Here is a 21955-nt window from a genome sequence, read left to right as displayed (position 1 = left end):
TTGCGAATTTAAGATGGACCTAGACAGATGGGACTCAGGAAGTTGCCAAACCAGACTGTTGCTCCATCTCGCTCAATATTGTCTGCCCTGACTAGTAGCAGCTCTCCAAGATTTTCAGAGTGGGGTCTTTCCCAGTCTTACCCAAAGATTCTGGGGGAACTGGGACCTTCTGCATGCAAAGTCTGTGCTCTGACACTGAGCTCTGTCACTCCTTGTTGACCCCTGGTGTTAAGCCAGTCATTACCACTGCCCAGCAACAGAAGGTGTAAGCCTCAGAAAGGCGGGTTAGAACTCTTATCGCTTAGCCTGCATCTGTAACCCCTTCTTGCCTGGGAATAAGCCCCATTGAATTCAATAGGACTTACTTCAGTGTTGACGTGGTTACGATTGTGCTGTAAATAAATAAAGACAGAGGGATACTATAGCTGCACTTATGAATTCACCCGGTATAGGGCAGCTTTATGTGTTTTTATCATCGATAATTCACCGTGCTTAACCACTTGTATGCAATAATCACAGCTACAGCATAAGTGTGGGATTGTTCAGGGCCGGTGCTAGGCATAAATGGGACCTCAGCCACCAACACCCCCCCCCCATGCAGGGCTTAAATAGGTCTGGCCTCCCCACCTCCTGTGATGTCACATCAGTGCACTAGCGCACTGCATGCACATGCATGGCAACGCAGGAGGCAGGGTGGCAGTGCCTATTTAAGCCCATGCCGGCTGCATTAGGGGGTATTGTTGTTTGGGAGGGTGGAACTCCTGCTCTGCAATCCTTGGGTTGCAGGGTGTGATTTGTGGTGCATGTCAACCCCTTACGCCAGGCTGCAAATCACACCCCGCAATCCGACACTGGCATGGATTACAGAGCTCCACCCTCCCAGCCCCAGCCTATAGATATTGGCAGTAGCCCTTCTGAGCAACCGGGTGCCTTGGGCCCATGCCTGACTTGGCTGCCCACTGGCACTGGTTCTGGGAACGTTACTGACCTTCCCCCCAAGATGACTACATGTTTACAAGGCAGTGCTTTGATACCATTTTGGTCTTCTTTTTGTTTTAAAAAAAATGCTTTTTCAGAACCATTTCCATTTGAAGCAGGAAAATGTTGAGTGCACACATGCAATTTAGCCTTGCAAAATTATATCACCCAACGTGATATTTGCCCAGCAGCCCCGCCTCACCCTGCCCCATGTTTCTATTCAAAAGTTTACATTCTAGGGAACTGATAATACCATGCAATTGCAGCTGGTGCTTTTGATCTTTAGAAACTGGGTTTGGGCCCCCTTTCCATCCTGTGCATCTCATAATATGCACTTAAAAATATCTAACAGGAGGAATTTGTGCCTTTTTCAAGACTGATGATTACTTGTGATTTGCCGGCCATTTGAAATATAAGCACCCCAAAGAGATAATAGCCAAGAGTGGTGCAGAGGGGGCGTTTTCCTCTTTGCTGCAAGAAACCAACCAACCTTTGAGAAATGGATAAGATGCTCCTTTGCTGCAGCCAGCCGCTCCATGAGCTCTTTCACAGTGGATATTTTTCTCCCTTTGCACGCCATTACTCTCGATTGCAGATATTCATCACAATCACAGATTTTGGTCCCGACAGAATAAGAGCAGTCAAAGGACCCACTGATGGGAGGCAATCATTACTGAATGGTGTCTCTCTTTAAAAAAGCATATCTGGAAGAGAAGGCTGTTATAGATGCCTTTTAGATGCAAAATAATAATAATAAAATAGGTTATGAAAAAATGGAAATGGCCTGCCTTCAAGTCGATCCCGACTTATGGCGACCCTACGAATAGGGTTTTCATGGTAAGCGGTATTCAGAGGGGGGCTCCCATTCCCTCCCTCTGAGGCTGAGAAGCAGTGACTGGCCCAAGGTCACCCAGTGAGCTTCATGGCTGGGTGGGGATTCGAACCCTGGTCTCCCAGGTCGTAGTCCAACACACTAACCACTACACCACACTGGCTATACCTTTTATCAAATCAATATTCAACGGAATTATCTGGATCCATTTCATTTGGGCTTCAGGCCTGGACATGGGACTGAAACAGCTTTGGTCGCCTTAGTGGATGATATGAGGAGAGTGTTGGATAGGAGTGAATGCACCTTCCTCGTCCTCCTGGATCTCTCAGCGGCTTTTGATACCATTGACCACGGTATCCTTTTGGATCGCCTGGAGGGATTAGGCATAGGGGGCACTGTTCTGCAGTGCTTCCGTTCCTTCTTCTCTGAGAGGCACCAAAGAGTAGCATTGGGGGATGAGGTTTCCGATCCTTGGCCTCTCACCTGTGGGGTGCCACAGGGCTCCATCCTCTCCCCGATGCTATTTAACATCTATATAAAGCCGCTGGGGGCTATCATTAGATTTGGGCTGCAGTGTCACCAATATGCGGATGACAAGAGCTCTATCTCATTTAAATCTTCACCGAGGTTGGCTGTAGAAACCCTGTCCAAGTGCCTGGAGTCGGTGAGTGGCTGGATGAGAAGGAATAAGCTGAAACTGAACCCTGACAAAACCAAGGTACCATTCGTGGGAGACAAGGGAAAGTTAGGGGATTTGGACCTGGTGCTCAATGGGGTACAATTGCCCCTGAAAGACCAGGTCCGCAGCCTCAGGATCATTCTTGACTCCCAACTGTCCATGGGAGCTCAGGTCTCGGCTGTGAGCCAGGCAGCACTGTATCAACTCCATGTGATACGGATGCTGCGCCTCTACCTTCCCAATCATCTGCTCCCATCGGTGGTACATGCCCTGGTCTCCTCTCGCCTAGACTACTGTAATGTGCTCTACGTGGGGCTACCCTTGAAAACGGTCCGGAAGCTGCAACTGGTACAGAACGTGGTGGCACGCCTGATTTAAGGCAGCTGCCAGCGAGATCACATAACTCCAGTGCTAAAAGAATTGCACTGGTTACCAGTTGCTTGCAGGGCCCAATTCAAGGTGTTGGTTTTGACCTTTAAATTCCTATATGGTCTTGGCGCAATCTATCTGAAGGAGCACCTCCAGCATCATCAGCTATGCCACCAACAAGATCAGCCTCAAAAGACCTTCTCTCTGAGTAACTCTGGGAGAGAAAGATGGCCGCGGAGTAGCGAGACTAGGGCAAACGGAGCTCCGTAGAATCTTTTCCTAACCTTGCATAGCCAGAGCGGAACGAAGTAAGCCTATTCTAATTCTTAATACTTCAGGTCTGTTTAAAAACCTCTCTATAAATCTTTCCAATTATTTGGAAAAGAAGACTGCGAGAGCTTCATTAGAGTGTTCACTCTGGAAGAGAGGGCTGGCAATCCTCCCACGGAATGATAATTACTGACCTGAGTAAATACTATTTTGAGTCTCCCAATCTCCTTGAATTCCGAGCCATGAGATAGCAAAATAATAACTGAACCAATATGTCCTTTTAACTTTTATATTTAATGACTGTTATTTTAAATGCTTTTGAACTCAAATATTTTAAGCAAAACGTTGACTGAGCTGGAAACAGCTAACTTGTTGGAGCTGATTGAAATTAAAGAGACATCTACTGAAGTAATACGCTTTGGAAATGGTGCTCACTAGGAAAAATTACAAGGATTTAGGACTCCAGCTGAGTTCTGGGTCCATTCAACCTCCTAGCAGAGTGACACAGGCTAAAATAACTAACTATTACCACTCAAATGAGAGAACTATCAAAATGGAGGATAACCTGATCATGGCTGACATAACAGGCCCAGGAGAGGATAACAGCAACATAAACGACTGGACAATAAACAATCAGCCGCCTTGGATGCTGCATAGCCCAGAGGGGGTCACGCCTAATTTGGCCCAAGAAATGGAGAATGTAATGGGTGAAGAAGCCCTGCTTGAACTACTATACCCAGAGAAAGAGTTCGAAGTCCCATCATTAAGTGACCATAGTTCGATGCCACCTTTGGAGTCCTCATTTTGTTGTGAAGAGGATACTAGTTGCAGCCAGCCGAATGCAGTCAACATTGAGGGACCGAAGGAAATGAAGACCTCAAGTCCACAATTAACCACGGTAAGCGGAAACTGGTGCCAGGTGATGGCTCAATCCGTAAGTCAAATTTCCAAATTTGTGGCAGAATCTAACTCCTTGCTAACAACACTAACAAGCCTTATTATTAATATAGATCGACAATTAAATAATAAGGAGTTACTCACTAACAAGAAAGTTTTGCAAGAGACTCAGCTTATGACCTTGACAACTCACTCACCTGTGGTAAAAAGCAAGAAAGACAACAACAAATTAATACCAAAATGTAGTAAAAAGAGCAAAAACATCAAATCCCTGAGAACCCATCATAAATGTCATATGAACTTTAACAAACTTTCCAAGCTATTAGATGCTCCAAAAATTGCACCAACTAAGAAGAGGAAAAGGAAAAAGAAAAAAAAGAGAGTCAAGCCCAAAGCTGCCTCCTGCATTGTTGTAGAGCAATGCACGCCATCCATGACAAATTCTGATATTCCTCAAATTCAACTAAATTCAGAATCTAAATCAGAAGATCATAACTTTAGCCTCAAAAGCCCGCACAGTGTCCAAAAGAGTTTGCCTCCATTGGAAGCGGAAATGGATGATTTAAAATATATTCATTCTAATAGGAAGCCTAACTCTTGGGAGTTAGTTTTAAACACAAAAAAGTTGGCTTATAGAAAACTATCCCAAACCAAAAGGAAGGCTCTCGCAAAAGGAAAGGAGCTATCATCTAGTGAGGATTATGACCAAAATTGTACCTGGCTGTCTACATAGTGTGGATATTGCCAATGTCGAATATCTGTTCTATAATTATAGCACTGCTAGAGCATTAATAACTTTCTATGATGAAGAGAAAGTAAAATTATTCTCCAAGCTAAAAAATCGTTTGTTGGTACAGGATCTTATCATTACGAGGGTCTTTGAAAATGAAGCTGAACCGCTGAAATTAGCGGTATATCCAACTAGTCACTCGATCTTCCCTCCCCCCTTAATAGGAAGGCGTGATAAGAACCCCAGGCTATATGATCAGCAGATAAGACCCGTCTCTGGAACTGCTCAGAACTTAACCCCTAGAACTCATCATGATCAACCCATCATACAAGAATCCAGCGAAAAGACATCTAAAGATGAAAATAAATTCTTACCTGAGGAACATATGCTGCTGGATACGTTCGCCAGGTTATCAGTGGAAGCCCAAGAAGAAATTACAGCCAAAATAGATAAGTTAGCGGCTGCCCTAAAAGAACTGAGATTCTACAGAGAGAACCCCGAAAAAAACGTGACTGATGTCACCACTGAACCAGAGACCGTACCTCCCAGAACTTGTGATCCAACGCACATTATGAGTAAAGAGGAAGGAAGGGGAATCGACGTGCCCTCAGAGACCGAATCAAGTAGTGCGATCCACCAAAGACTTCTGGAAAATACGAACCCACCTCAAGAAATCCGTTGCTCTAAACCTCCACAACATTTACAAAAAACAAACAACTGACAAAGTTATAACCTAGCCACTCACACACTGAAGTTTCTTTCTTGGAATATTGCAGGATGGAGGAATAGAATTGCCGACCCCTCATGTATCTCATTCCTAAAACAATATCATATCCTATTCCTCCAAGAAACCTGGATGATGAATGAGCTTAGTTTGGATGGGTTTTTGGCCTATCAAATTAAAGCGACCTCTAGTAACAAAGGCGGTCGGCCGAAGGGAGGTATCTGTCTATTTATATCTACTGTCCTACATGCTTTAATTACCCCTGTCGAGCCCTGGTCGGACTTGGCAGTAGCAGTATTCATAAGACTAACCTGTTACTCTTTACTTTTGATTAATGTCTATTTATCGCCTACCAAAGACAAAAAGTCTAGCGCCAATAAGTCCATCAAGCTAGAAAAATATATCTTGAAACTTACAACTTTGCACCCTGAGGTAATGGTTGTTTTGTTGGGTGATTTTAATGCTAGAATGGGCCCATCTGATGAGGCCCTATTCGCCAAATACCAACAAGTGGTCCCGTTTATAGATGGTCCCCAAAATATCCCCACTAGGCAATCCAAAGACAAAGGCATAACTTATTCCGGCCTTTGTCTTGCACAAATGATTATAAAGCTAAATTTAACCTTATTGAATGGACGCACTAACGGTAACAGGGTTGGCGAATACACGTAGAGGTGCATCGGTAATCGATTTAGGAATTGTCTTTCAAGAATTATATCAATCAGTTAGTAATTTTAAATGCATTGAGAGGCCAGAAAGTGATCATTCTCCCATTATGATGACTCTGCATTGTGGTGATTTTTTTCCTTACACCGATCCCCAGACCTTCCCTAAAGCAGCATATGAAGTCCACCCTAGGAGGGTCAAATGGATTCCTAAGCTTGAGAAAGAGATAAAGGAGAGATTCCTATCCCCAGATATTCTTGCCTTAAAAGAAATAATACTTACATCCTCCCAGACCTCAATCTCTTATCAGTCTTTCTATCAATTAATGAGCACATTTAAAACATTAATGTTATCTAATTCCAAATCCAAATCAAATAACATGATATCTAGATCCAAACCGTGGTTTGATAAGGACTGCGTTGATAAGAAAAAATTACTAATAACCAAGTTTAAGGCCTATAAAAAGAATCCCAATCCTGATATGTTACAGGTATATTGTGAGGAGAGAAAATTGTTTAAACAACTGATAAGGAACAAAAAGAAAGCAGGGCTTCAGGAAATCTGGCAACGTCTTTTATATGCCTCCCAACTAAAAAACTCCACTTTGTTTTGGTCAATTGTTGCATGCAATTGGCCCAAACCATATCCAAATATTGGTTGTTACGTTCCACCTAAAGTATGGGAGAATTATTTTACTAAAATGTATGAGCAGGATGTTGATTCCATCAGTTTTAAAGGCCCATCTTATGCTATTCCTGAATGGCCCCTGGTGAGTCCTAATGAAATCATAGAACTCATAACTAAATTAAAAGCTAATAAAGCTCCGGGTCCTGACAGTATCCCAGCGGAGGTATTTAAAGTTCAGGCAGAATGGTGGGCCCCATTGTTTGCTGCCTTATTTACACAGATAGATCATTCGATGAAAATACCCAATGATTGGGAAATAGCCATAATTATACCAATCTTTAAGAAAGGCTCACTCTATGATCCGGCTAACTTCAGACCTATAAGCCTATTAAGTATTGTTAGCAAACTCTATTCGGCCCATCTTTATGGCAAATTAATCTCATGGATAGAACAAAATGAAATATTGGCCCCAGAGCAAGCAGGCTTTCGGTCATGCCGCTCAAATATGGATCACGCCTTGGTGGTTCAACATCTTGTGCATAAATATAAGGGAGGAACTGGGAGTATGTTATTCACTGCATTTATTGATTTAAAAACGGCCTTCGACTCTATCTCGAGAGAAAGACTTTGGTGCAAACTGGGTAACTCTAATATTGATCCCCATCTGCTATTATTAATTCGAGGTCTATATGATAATACATACCTCCGTGTTCGGTGCAACAATATGGGGCAGTTAACAAACCCCATTCCCACCTATAAAGGGGTCAAGCAAGGCTGTATCTTGGCCCTGTTATTATTTAATATCTACATAAATCCAGTAGTTCATAGGCTGACATCAATTATATCACACTCTCCAAAGCTAGCTGATATTCCTAGACCTATTTTGATGTATGCAGATGATATCATGCTAATTTCACGAACTCCTGTAGGCCTGAAAAGATTGTTGGCTGCAATAGCTACGTTCTGCTCCGATGAGTCTCTAATGATAAATTACGAGAAATCCAAAGTAATGATTTTTACTAACAAAAGAACAAAACATATTTGGAGGATAAATGGCCATATAATTGAACAAGTTAAAGCATTTAAATATCTGGGACTAACCTTTCAAACTACTGGTAAATGGACCTTACACACTAAATTGGCCATCATAAATGCAAAAAGAACTCTCAAAGCCCTTTATCCTTTTATTATAACAAAGGAGGCCAAATTCCCATTGCTGCCATCAAAGTCTTCAAAGCAAAAATAATTCCCCAACTGATATATGGCTCACAAGTAACTACTGGTGAGAACTTTGCCCCCTTAGAAGCAGTTCAAAATACTTTCCTAAGGTCAGTTCTCACAGTTCCTACTTGTGTCCCTAGCTTTATTCTAAGAATGGAATCAGGACTACCTTCATTAGAAGCCCAAATTTGGTCCCTTAGAATCAACACCTGGCTCAAATTGATATTTAGCCCAATAGGATTGGCTCCCCATATACTTCAAGACAAATTTCATTCATTATGGGAAAAGATGATTATTGATAAAATAACGAAATTGGGGTTTTCAATCCCTGAAATTATACTAATGGGTTCCTTAAAAGCCAAAGAGCTTATTACTCAACGAGTTAAAGATGTGGATCTCCAGCAACACTTGATGCTGGTTAAAAAACACATCTATAACAGTAATCCCCAGTTTGCTATGTCTTATCTATCCAACTTATCTCTACCGAAATTCCATAAGGCGTTTATGCTGGCAAGATTAAACTGCTTACCATCTGCGGTTTTAGAAGGTAGATTTAATAAAATACCCTATAGCGACAGGAAATGTCCCTGTGGTGATGGTGGGGTAGAGTCAATAACCCATGTTTTACTCCACTGTTCATATTATCGTGAGGTGAGATATCAGTTAATTAATCCTTTACTCTCTCATCTCCCAGGAAGAAGTGATGCTTTCTATGTTGACTACCTTCTTGCAGAACAAGTACATGTAACTGAAGCTGTAGCCAAATATTGTGCCACAGCTATTACTTATAGGAAAACTCTAATGTCAGTCATTTAAAACTCCAATAATTTTGTAATAGGTTCTTAAAAGTTTATTTATATTTCTATTTGTGTATATTTGTTCTGTTTGCTTGGTCGATGACTGTAATAAACTTGACTTGACTTGACTTGACTTCTCTCTGTCCCATCAGTCAAAACAGCCAGACTGGTGAGGACTAGGGAGAGGGCTTTTTCCATTGTGGTCCCCACCCTGTGGAACTCCCTCCCAAATGATCTCCGCCAGGCCCCCTCTATGATGAGTTTCCGCTGGGCCGTGAAGACCTGGCTCTTCAGGCAGGCTTTTGGAGTGGGCTAGATTTTATCATTATTGTTTTCAGATTTTTAATGTTTATTATATTTGTATGCCTATCTTGTACGTCGCCCAGAGTGGCTGGATAGCCAGCCAGATGCGCGACTAAGAAATTCAATAAATAAATAAATAAATAAACTGGAGCAGAATGCAGAGCTGCACCAGCTTGTCTTGTGGCAGTCATTAAGTAGTATGAAAGGAGGGTGCCATGAAAGCAGGTCCCTCTGAAAGCAGGGACGATGGGACTGTAGAAAGACTTCATGCCAGCACCATTCCAGAACCGGTAACGGCCCCAAAGGCTCACATGCCAATGCTAGAGTTTAGGGTCACACCCACATCACACATTTAAAGCACATTTAATGCACATGACTTCCCCCAAAGAATCCTGGGAACTGTAGTTTACCCCTCACAGAGCTATAGTTCCCAGTACCCTTCACAGTTCAGAGGATTCTCTGGGGGAATCCATGTGCCTTAAATGTGCTTTAAATGTATCGTGTGGATGTGACGAGGTCGCCTGGGTTGGTTGCCCATGACTTGACCCAGATGGCACAGGTGAGTTGCACAGGTGAATCAATAGTTGGTGTGCAGGTGTCCCAAACTGGCATTTCATTTGAGGGATGTATAACTAGAAAAGAGAATTTTCATGCCAGGGAGCTAGTGTAGCATACCTGCAAAACTACAATCCTATGCAAGTTTGTGAGTAAGTAGCATTTAACTCATTGGGACTTCTGAATAAACATGCATAGTTCTGTATGATGGTGAGTTGTGAGTGTGGAACGTGCCAGTTCAAATCTCACCTCAGCTCCAAAGCCACTATTACCTGACTCTCAGTCCCCAGATTTGAAATATGGGAATGGCAATGCTGGCCTTCCCTCAAGGATTGTTATGAAGATTGCTGAAATAATGCATGTGAAGCACTTGAACACTTGGAATGCACTGCAGCAGGAGTGGCTAAACCTCAGCTTGTATAAGCTGCTCCCCAAGGTTTACGGCAGTCCCCAAGGAAACTCCAAATTTTGTTTGCAGTGGCTGAACTTTTTAAAAACAAGTATTTTCTTTTTTATGGACCTGTTGCACATTGTACCCCTGTCCCAAGTTAAATTGCTGCAAAATAACGGTTCCAAACAGTGCTGTGTGCCCCAAAGGTTGTTCTGACAAGTGCCTCCAAAGTTGTTCCTCCTTCTTCATTGCAAGCATTTCCTCAGGACCAGTGATAGTGGTTGATGGGGCTGACAGAGCCAATGGCAGGCACAGCCAATGGATTCCACTTATGTTGCCCTCCTTCTCCCTGTTGAGTTTCACAAGGGCAAAACTGAGACTAAGGAGGAGGAAGCTGATGGCCAGGGCCACCCTCAGAGGTGGTTGTAAGTAAGTAAGAAGCAAAGAGGTGAGCTTGGAGGAATCAAGACTGAAGTTGGTGGGGCACTGCTCCATGTGCCTTAATGGACCAGCAGCCTTCCATTCGGCAACCTTCACCTGCACCTCTAGTTCCTGTAGCTTTGCTGCCAAAAAGAACTGATATCCAACAGAAAGCTCCCAATCAGATATGACTGCTGACGGAAGCAGAAGACAGAAGGCAATGCAAAAGAAAAAGAAAAGACCTGATGAGCCTGCACAGAGAAAGGGTAGAGACAAATCACTGTTTTGCTGGTTCCAGTGTGTCTCCACCTCTCTCTTCTAAAAATAGGGGCACACAACTCTAATCAAACCCTGCCCCTTTTTACTGTAAAACCTGGTGGGAGCAACTTGAGTGCATTTTTTAAAATTCGATCAAGGAGATTTTGCAACTGATTGGCAGATCAGCCTGTTCCTCCTCCAGGTGTGGCCAATGGAAACGCTTTGCTGTAGGCGACTATTCTGCTCACAGCCAAACAGTTGATCATAATAAGCATAAGAATCAGTAAATGCAATACGGAACATTAAGGAAAATATTGTGGCGCAAGGGGCGATGGGGTTTCAAATGAACAATGAAATGGGAAAGGAGTTCAGGGGAGGAACTGCTGGGAAGTAGTAATGAAATAAATTCAACAGGGACTCATGGGTGAAATGAAGTGGAAATTAATAATGGGATTAAAGTAATAATGACATTAATGAAATCAAATTAAATTAATAAGGAGTAATGAGATGAAAGGAGTGGAAATTAATAGTGAAACGATGTGAATAAGGAGTGGGGAGGAAGTGGTAGAAAATAAGAATGAAATGAATTTAATGTGGAGTAATGGAGGGGAGAGGGGTGGACATTAATCATGATGTGAGTTTTTAAAAGGGTAGTGGGGGAAAGGGGTGGAAATAGCTATTCATTCCATCTAAGAGCCAGTGTGGCGTAGTGGTTGGACTACGACCTGGGAGACCAGGGTTCGAATCCCCACACAGCCATGAACCTCACTGGGTGACCTTGGGCCAGTCACTGCCTCTCAGCCTCAGAGGGAGGCAATGGTAAACCTCCTCTGAATACCGCTTACCATGAAAACCCTATTCATAGGGTCGCCATAAGTCGGGATCGACTTGAAGGCAGTCCATTTCCATTTTGGAATATTTATTATTAAATATGAAAAGGGGTAAGAAATGTGGGTTTCTTTGACATGTGGTCCCCGGAGGGTTGGTGATGAGCCAGTGTGGCCCTCAATCTGATAGTTAGAAATGCATATTAGTATCACTGAGCCACTTTGTTCTTAAACCTCTTGGGTATCTTCAAATAACTATAAAGCCAGCCCTCCCCAGCCTCTCATTGCATGTGCTTTCGTTCATTTTCTTCAAGCCCATCCTTGCTATTTTGTAGTCTGTTTTGCTCTTCCAAGGCCCTCTGTGCAAGATCTACTTTTGCTTTCGTATTCTCTATTGTGCCTGGAACACAGCTGGGGATGAATTAAAGCTGAATTGTAGCACTAGGGAATGGGAATGGGAATTGAAAAAATCTGGATCCAGAGCGGCCTCATCTGCGTTGCCAAATAAAGATGGAATGCATCACCAAAAAAGAGAGTGAAAGAGGACACAGATCTGCATAAAATGTGCATATGCTGGTTTGCAATAGCTCCGTGTTTGTTTACACGTGCATTACATGGGGAGAAGACTGACAGTTGCCTGTGGGCCTGCTTAGTCCGCTGTAGTCCAGGTGCTAGCTGTTGACTGGCAACTTCAAGGCCGCTGATCTCTCTTCTTAGAGTTCTTTAAATGGGTTTGGACTGGGCAGCCCTTTAAATAGAGGACTGCCCTCTGTAAAGTAGGACACATGGGTGTCCTATCTGGATCAGTAATGGAGAATCCAGGTTTCATGGCTTCAGAAAGATACAAAATGAAGGTCTGGCTGCATATTTTGTGCTGCCTTTGAGAGAAGAAATGGCCACCTGCCAATTTTAATAGCAATGGTTCATCAGCTTCCACCTCTGGTTTTACTCCTTTTAGCTATTAAGAACCAGGCAACAGGCCACTATATTCTGAATGGCAAAGGAGAGGGATCCAGCTCTCGTTCCTTCATTGATCACGGCTTAGAGTGGGAGTACCACATAGAAGATGACATTGAAACCCTTCAGACAGATGGTCCTTTGTATGATGCTGTTGTTGTATTGGTAAGTCACACTTCTACGATTTTATGACATTTTCATGTGCAGCTAACAGGGCTTGTATCACTGTACCAGGCTAAGCAATATCTAATTGGGAGTTTCACTCACAAAACCAGTGGAGATATGTTCATGTTGTTGTGATAGAGTAGTTCTGTCCAATTCATAACTTACCAAGCTGTAAGCAGACCATCAGTCATTCATAGTAGAGGTGAGCATGCATGGGCCTCAATATGCGACTTATATCTTTATCTCTGCTCTTTAAACATTCCAATCTGTTTCTGAGTCACTCTGTGCTCTGTCCACTTTAATCTTTGGATCAGGTTCCGATCTGGTCTGTGTAAAACAAAATTCTGTCTTCTCTCTTGGGGAAATCTAAAAATGGCTATAACTTTTTCCCTCTTTTAGAAGAAGCAGAAGAAATTTGCAGGCACAGGAACCTCTTCAGAATGTATACAGCTTGCAAAATTCTAGACAAATAGGTCCAGGGGGGGTTGTGGGTGAAGTCCAAGGGATTTACTTTCCTCCATAAACCATAACAGGCCAATTTATCTTTATTAGGCCAACTAAAATTCCAAAATCCATATTAGTTTCATATGTTGGGGGGGGGTGTGGAAAGCAGGGATTTGTCTTTTGCTCTTTCCTAAAAAGGTAAAGGTGTCCCCGCACTTATAGTGCGAGTCGTTTCCGACTCTTAGGGTGACGTCTTGCGACGTTTACTAGGCAGACTGTATATATGGGGTGGGTTTGCCAGTTCCTTCCCCGGCCTTTCTTTACCTCCCAGCGTATGCAGGGTACTCATTTTACCAACCACCGATGGATGGAAGGCTGAGTGGATCTCGACCCCTTTTACCGGAGATTTGACTTCCTCCTTCCGTTGGAATCAAACCCCGGCCGTGAGCAGACATTCGGCTGCGTTACCGCCACTTACCTTCTGACAATTTCACATCTGGCAATTTGTGCTTTATATTTAATCTTTCACATGACATGCAAGCTAGTTCTGGAAATCTTGTGGAATATAGTCATTAATTTTCCTGATAATAATACCAGAACTAATCTGTCTGCAAGCTTGGGGACCTGGAAAATCGCAGGACCTTTTTGCTAGCTGCAGCCACTCATATGACAGGCAACGCAGCATGCAGTGCATTCCCAGCCTTTAGGTGCATAGGATTCCCCCCCCCTGACAAAAATTGTACCGACATTCCGGCATAGGCGTGGGTGGCAGTAGCATTTTCCGCACACACCTATACTATAGATATATGTCGGATGCTAAAGGGAGGGGGGTAGCATAGCGATGGGATGAAATTTTAGACCTCCTACACAGAGGGGAACTATAGTGTGCATGTGTTTAACAGGATGAAAACAAGATGTTGTTCATTGCAGACATGTGACAGACATTTGTGCAAAATGCCTTTAAGTTAGCTGAAACAGCTACTGTTCCTTAACGCAACAGGTGCTGCAGTGTGAAAGGAATTTTAGAAATGAGGACAGAAGCACTACCATTTTAATCCATTAAACGAACACAATGAACCCCATGTCTGAAAGTAGCCTAAGAGCTGGCTAAGTACTGTGTATTATTGCTTGCACAATTTACAAACATTAGGAGCTTCACATCAACTGGCTAAGCTTTTTGTTGCTCGTTCATGTAGGGAGGCCTTACAAGGTACAGCTGTCCAGAATACTGCCTGCAGAGAGCTGAATGGCTCTAGAGGACTTTCCCCCACAAGAAGAATAGAGGGTGTTTGTTTAAAAAAAAAGAAAAGAAAAATGAATTTTTTAAATTTTCTAAAAAATTCTCCACTCTCCTGCTGTAACAACAAAGTATTTGAGAGCAGTGCTCCTCAGGTAACATTCTAGACAGCCCCAGTTCTTGTAAAGCCCATGGACCTGAAAAACATAGAGACATTAAAAAAATAGTGGGCAGAAGTGTAGAGAGAGTACCGAAAAGCAGGGTACAACCAAGGAAATGGAATGGAACTCTGGCCAATTAGAGTTATAGAAGCATAGAACCGTAGAGTTGCAAGGGGCCTATAAGGCCATCGAGTCCAACCCCCTGCTCGGTGCTCATTTACTACTTGGTAAGTTACCTTCTATGATAAGCAAGTCAACTGTATTGCCTTGCCAAGTGGGGAAGAGAATCTTGCAATATTTTAAAAACAAAACAAAACCATGGAAGCTGGAGAGTGGCAAAATGCTGCTGCTGGCCAAACCATTACCACCCCAGTTTTTTCCAGATTAGTTTGGAATAAGCTGAATGATTTCTCAAGCCCGTCCAAGAAAAGGGAGGGAAAGGCTTAGCTTATTTCAAACCATCCTGTGTTGAATTGTACTGCATCATGCCTCCAATCATGGGTGCAATAGGTCCTGATCCTTTCTCAACCTTCTCTGTAAGCCTCCAAAAGAACATCCAGAGAAGAACCGGAAGTTGCTAATACTTACCTTGCATCTGAGGTGAGCACTGCAATTTGCCAGCCTTCATATTCTGAGCCGAGGAATTGTGAAGTTCAGTGAATCTAGTTGTGTGCATACCATGATATATTACCGAGTAGTCAGCCATATCCACTCATGGAGCCTGATTCTATTCATGTTCCCTGGAAAGTAACGTCCACCGAGTTTGGTGGGACTTAATCACATAAGTGTACATAAAATGATGGCATTAAAACTTGGTTACAAGTTACAGTCATAACAGCAAAGTTGGTTACGGGTAACCTCTGCCTCATCCGCAGTATACAATTAAAGCAGCAACATACCTTGTTAAACAGTCATGGCTTCCCCCCCCCAAAGAATCCTGGGAACTGTAGTTTGTTAAGGGTCCTGAGAGTTGTTAGAAGACCCCTATTCCCCTCACAGAGCTGCAATGCCCAGAGTTCCCTGGGAAGAGGGATTGATTGTCAAACCAGTCTGGGATTGGAAAACTGCATTGCAAAATTCGGAAAAGTGCAAATTTCAAAGGATAGTTGTATTTCAGTCGTGCATTAGTTTGAGACTGTGAATTCGGTAGTTTCTCATGAAAAATGCAAACAAAATCAAATTTCTCCTCCATCCCTACTTGTGACTTTCCCCCTGGATTTCATCTGGGTGTTTGCTTCAGGAGCAGCCAGGACATCAAAGGTTTGGCTGCCCCAAACCAGTCTTCTTCAACCTGGTGCCCTCTAGATGTTGGACTACAATTCCCATCAGCCCCAGCCAGCATGTTCAGTGTCAGGGATGATGGGGGTTGTAGTCCAACAACTTCTGGAGGGTTCCAGGCTGAGGAAGGCTCCCCTCAATACTGCCAGCCACAGTAACAGGGCAATCATGTACCCTTGGCCATATTTTCACCTGCTAAGTGATACCAAATACTGCATTTTAATTTCTTGTGGGTTTTTTTGTTCAACTTTTTATTACACATGTGAAGGCAAATACATACAGTCTGAATTCAAATGAGGAAAATATAAGATCCAAATGAACGAAGGACAAAATGAAATATACAAATATAAAAAATATACACATTATTATAAATTTCTTCAAACCATGTTTAGAGGGCATAAGAGACTGGAAATGTTGATTATTGACTATTGACTATACGGCCCAGATCCAGGCTATTTGTCAGACCGTATCTCCCTATATGAGCCTGCCCGGGCCCTGAGATTTTCAGGAGAGGCCCTTCTCTCAGTCCCAACACCCTCACAAGTGCGATTCTCAGTGGCTGCTCCTAGGTTCTGGAACTCCCTTCCTAGGGAGGCACGAATGGCCCCCTCCTTGCCATCCTTCCGTCGGCAAGTAAAGACTTTTTTATTCCGACAGGCTTTTGGGATAGAAGGTGTTTAGGATTGGGCTTTACAAGGCTTGTTTTATTGTTTTATATTATTATTTGTATTGTTTTAAATTGTTTTTAGATTTTTAAGTGCCTTTCACGGTTTTAAGGTTGTGCATAGTTTAATTGTATTTTAATTGTATGTTTTTCTGTGTTTTTAACTACATGTAGTTCTATTTGTAAGCCACCCTGAGTTCCAGTTTGGAAAAAGGGCGGGGTAAAAATAAAGTTTCAATTCAATTCAATTCAATTATTTATATGTAACATCACATTCCATCCTACTGCTGCATTGTCTTCTGGTTTTTCCTGTCCTCTTTTTTTAATATTAAATTTAAAATATACAACACTAATCTACAAGCAACAAACTTTCCCAACCCGCCTCCCTCAACATAACTAGTCACCTGTATTAAGTGAGAATTATGCTATTCTCTTTCCCCCTTTTTTCATACGGTAATTCAAGGTAACGTATAAGCGAATCCAATGGTGCTCCAGTACAGATCAGTACGGATGGTCAGGTTTTTCAGTCCAATGTCATTGGTATATACAGGATATTTCCACCATATGGCATAAACCCCAGCTGACGAAGCGTCGAGGCCCCAGCTGATGAAGCGTCGAGGCCCCAGCTGACGAAGCGTCGAGGCCCCAGCTGACGAAGCGTCGAGGCCCCAGCTGACAAAGCGTCGAGGCCCCAGCTGACAAAGCGTCGAGGCCCCAGCTGACAAAGCGTCGAGGCCCCAGCTGACAAAGCGTCGAGGCCCCAGCTGACAAAGCGTCAAAGCAGCAGAGCGAGTTCGGCAGCAGGGCGAGGAGGCCAGGGCCCCCCACTCTGCCCGTCTGTTCCCTGACCTCAACTAAACCGCAGTCTCCAACCCATTGACGTAATAAACCTTAAACAAAACTATGCAGGTAAGAAGCCAGCAGGGGTGTGGGGGCTTTCCAGTGTTTTGCACCGCCTGCAGCATGTACGACTATCTGCCTGTTTGGACAGAAGTCATGGGTGTGCTCTCGGCGCAATGAGCTCCTGGCTCTCCGGGAACGACTTCATTTCCTTGAGGCCAAGGTGGCGGACCTGGAAAAGCTGAGAGAGGCAGAGAGGTGTGTGGAGGAGGCCTTCAGGGACGTTATAGCTGTGTCCCACTCCAACGATGATAGCTCTCCTGCTATCATGGAGAACGATGGTCTCGGGGAAGGAGAGCATCCAGCTGAGGAAGAGGGAAACGATCCCTTAGAAGGGACCCATTCCTTGGGGGATGAGCAGCTATCCTCTCGTGCCGAGGATATATCTCCAGGGGGTGGAGGGATCCTTGTAGTGGGTGATTCGATCATTAGGAACATAGACAGTGGGGTGTGTGATGGGCGTGTAGACCGCAAGGTGTTTTGCCTGCCTGGTCCGAAGGTTGCGGATATCGCCCGTCGTTTAGATAGTTTGGTAGACAGTGCTGGGAAGGAGTCAGTGGTCGTGGTGCACGTTGGCACCAACGACATGGGGAAATGCAGCTGTGAGGTCCTGGAAGCAAAATTTAGGTTGCTAGGTAGGATGCTGAAAGCCAGGACCTCCAAGGTGGCTTTCTCTGAAATGCTACCGGTTCCACGCGCAGGACCAGCCAGACAGGCCCAGCTTCGCAGTCTCAATGCGTGGATGAGACGATGGTGTCGGGTGGAAGGGTTTGGATTTGTTAGGCACTGGGGAACATTTTGGGACAAGCCGGGCCTGTACAAAAGGGACAGGCTCCACTTGAACCAGAATGGAACCAGACTGCTGGCACTTAAAATTAAAAAGGTGGCAGAGCAGCTTTTAAACTGACTGAGGGGGGAAACCCGACAGGAGCTGAGAAAGGTCCGGTTCGGAATAAACCTCCCCCCTGGGATAAAAACCAAAGAAATGATGAAATTTTAAAAGGGGTAGGCCTAGAAGTAGGCATTGTGAGAGCAGGGGCACAGGATATAAATTCAGAAGAGCAAAATTACCACAGACCTAACCACAAGTGCCAAAGACACTTGAAGAGAGACACTGCTTACAAGTGCCTGTACGCTAATGCTAGGAGCCTGCGAACCAAGATGGGAGAACTGGAGTGCTTGGTCTTAGAGGAGACCATTGATATAGTGAGCATAACCGAGACCTGGTGGAATGGAGAAAACCAGTGGGATACGGTTATCCCTGGATATAAACTATATCGGAAGGACAGGGAAGGATGTATTGGTGGCGGAGTCGCTCTATACGTGAAAGAAGGCATTGAATCCAGCAAGCTCAAAACCCCAAAAGAGGCAGACTCCTCCACAGAATCGTTGTGGGTGGTGATACCATGCCCCAGGAGGGACTTAATACTGGGAACGATCTATCGTCCCCCTGATCAAAATGCTCAGGGAGACCTTGAGATGAGATATGAAATTGAGGAAGCATCCAAACTAGGAAATGTGGTAGTAATGGGTGACTTCAACTACCCGGACATAGACTGGCTGCATATGTGTTCCAGTCATGACAAAGAAGCAAAGTTTCTAGATATTCTAAATGACTATTCCCTAGACCAGTTGGTCATGGAACCGACCAGAGGGATGGCAACCCTAGACTTAATCCTCAGTGGGGACCGGGACCTGGTGCAAGATGTAAATGTTGTTGAACCGATTGGGAGCAGTGACCACAGTGCTATTAAATTAAACATACATGTAACTGGCCAATTGCCAAGAAAATCCAACACGGTCACATTTGACTTCAAAAGAGGAAACTTCAGAAAAATGAGGGGATTGGTAAAAAGAGAGCTGAAAAACAAAGTCCAGAGGGTCACATCACTCGAAAATGCTTGGAAGTTGTTTAAAAACACTATATTAGAAGCTCAACTGGAGTGCATACCGCAGATCAGAAAAGGTACCGCCAGGGCCAAGAAGATGCCAGCATGGTTAACGAGCAAAGTCAAGGAAGCTCTTAGAGGCAAAAAGTCTTCCTTCAAAAAATGGAAGTCTTGTCCAAATGAAGAAAATAAAAAAGAACACAAACTCCGGCAAAAGAAATGCAAGAAGACAATAAGGGATGCTAAAAAAGAATTTGAGGAGCACATTGCTAAGAACATAAAAACCAACAACAAAAAATTCTATAAATACATTCAAAGCAGGAGACCATCTAGGGAGACAATTGGACCCTTGGATGATAAGGGAGTCAAAGGTGTACTAAAGAACGATAAGGAGATTGCAGAGAAGCTAAATGAATTCTTTGCATCTGTCTTCACAGTGGAAGATATAGGGCAGATCCCTGAACCTGAACTAACATTTGCAGGAAGGGATTCTGTGGAACTAAGACAAATAGTGGTAACGAGAGAGGAAGTTCTAAGCTTAATGGACAATATAAAAACTGACAAATCACTGGGCCCGGATGGCATCCACCCGAGAGTTCTCAAAGAACTCAAATGTGAAATTGCTGATCTGCTAACTAAAATATGTAACTTGTCCCTTGGGTCCTCCTCCGTGCCTGAGGACTGGAAAGTGGCAAATGTAACGCCAATCTTCAAAAAGGGATCCAGAGAGGATCCCGGAAATTACAGGCCAGTTAGCTTAACTTCTGTCCCTGGAAAACTGGTAGAAAGTATTATTAAAGCTAGATTAACTAAGCACATAGAAGAACAAGCCTTGCTGAAGCAGAGCCAGCATGGCTTCTGCAAGGGAAAGTCCTGTCTCAGTAACCTCTTAGAATTCTTTGAGAGTGTCAACAAGCATATAGATAGAGGTGATCCAGTGGACATAGTGTACTTAGACTTTCAAAAAGCGTTTGACAAGGTACCTCACCAAAGGCTTCTGAGGAAGCTTAGCAGTCATGGAATAAGAGGAGAGGTCCTCTTGTGGATAAGAAATTGGTTAAGAAGCAGAAAGCAGAGAGTAGGAATAAACGGACAATTCTCCCAATGGAGGGCTGTAGAAAGTGGAGTCCCTCAAGGATCAGTATTGGGACCTGTACTTTTCAACTTGTTCATTAATGACCTAGAATTAGGAGTGAGCAGTGAAGTGGCCAAGTTTGCTGATGACACTAAATTGTTCAGGGTTGTTAAAACAAAAAGGGATTGCGAAGAGCTCCAAAAAGACCTCTCCAGACTGAGTGAATGGGCAGAAAAATGGCAAATGCAATTCGATATAAACAAGTGTAAAATTATGCATATTGGAGCAAAACATCTTCATTTCACATATACGCTCATGGGGTCTGAACTGGCGGTGACCGACCAGGAGAGAGACCTCGGGGTTGTAGTGGACAGCACGATGAAAATGTCGACCCAGTGTGCGGCAGCTGTGAAAAAGGCAAATTCCATGCTAGCAATAATTAGGAAAGGTATTGAAAATAAAACAGCCGATATCATCATGCCGTTGTATAAATCTATGGTGCGGCCGCATTTGGAATACTGTGTACAGTTCTGGTCGCCTCATCTCAAAAAGGATATTCTAGAGTTGGAAAAGGTTCAGAAGAGGGCAACCAGAATGATCAAGGGGATGGAGCGACTCCCTTACGAGGAAAGGTTGCAGCATTTGGGGCTTTTTAGTTTAGAGAAAAGGCGGGTCAGAGGAGACATGATAGAAGTATATAAAATTATGCATGGCATTGAGAAAGTGGATAGAGAAAAGTTCTTCTCCCTCTCTCATAATACTAGAACTCGTGGACATTCAAAGAAGCTGAATGTTGGAAGATTCAGGACAGACAAAAGGAAGTACTTCTTTACTCAGCGCATAGTTAAACTATGGAATTTGCTCCCACAAGATGCAGTAATGGCCACCAGCTTGGACGGCTTTAAAAGAAGATTAGACAAATTCATGGAGGACAGGGCTATCAATGGCTACTAGCCATGATGGCTGTGCTCCGCCACCCTAGTCAGAGGCAGCATGCTTCTGAAAACCAGTTGCCGGAAGCCTCAGGAGGGGAGAGTGTTCTTGCACTCGGGTCCTGCTTGCGGGCTTCCCCCAGGCACCTGGTTGGCCACTGTGAGAACAGGATGCTGGACTAGATGGGCCACTGGCCTGATCCAGCAGGCTCTTCTTATGTTCTTATGTTCTTATGTTCTTAACCTTTTGTGGGTTTTTTTCTGGTTCCTTTTATTTATTTTTATTTTATTGTTGTAGTAGTAGTAGTAGTTTATTTATACCCCGCCTTTTGGCCAAAGGCCCTCAAGGCGGCTTACAAAAACACAAATATAAAATACAATATAAAAATGCATCAAAACAATACAAAATACAATCTGCAAAAGTTAAATAACAATACACATAGTAACTTAATGGTGGCTTTATCCGTGGTACAAGTAACGGCATTTTCTGTGTTAAATTCCAGTCTCCTCAAAGCCAGCTGAATTGCATTTGCAACCAGGTCTATAGTTTCATGTGTTTGTTGTTGGGAGGGGAATGTCCTGATTTTCTTGGGCGTCCAGCTAAAAGAAGTTTGTATAGTGGAGGGCTGTCACAGTACCCTCTCAATATCCTTGTAGGTGGAGTATGAAGAGCCTTTCCTGTTAGTGGTGGGTTGCAAGGAACAAGGCT

General features: G+C 43.6%; 1 protein-coding gene across 1 annotated transcript in view; it reads left to right on the top strand.

The window, feature by feature from the left end:
* Positions 1–21955, top strand: part of ADAMTS3 (ADAM metallopeptidase with thrombospondin type 1 motif 3) — a 188413-nt gene that overhangs the window by 143268 nt on the left and 23190 nt on the right. Inside the window, exon 19 of the mRNA XM_061582955.1 lies at positions 12503–12666. Within this exon, the coding sequence (XP_061438939.1) occupies positions 12503–12666 (164 nt within the window). The remainder of the gene's footprint in view (positions 1–12502; positions 12667–21955) is intronic.

The sequence above is a fragment of the Rhineura floridana genome, chromosome 9 (assembly GCF_030035675.1).
Source record: "Rhineura floridana isolate rRhiFlo1 chromosome 9, rRhiFlo1.hap2, whole genome shotgun sequence".
In the NCBI taxonomy this organism is placed as follows: Eukaryota; Metazoa; Chordata; class Lepidosauria; order Squamata; family Rhineuridae; genus Rhineura; species Rhineura floridana.
The sequence above is the reverse complement of the archived record's forward strand: the minus strand, read 5'-3'. Positions and strand labels throughout refer to the sequence as shown.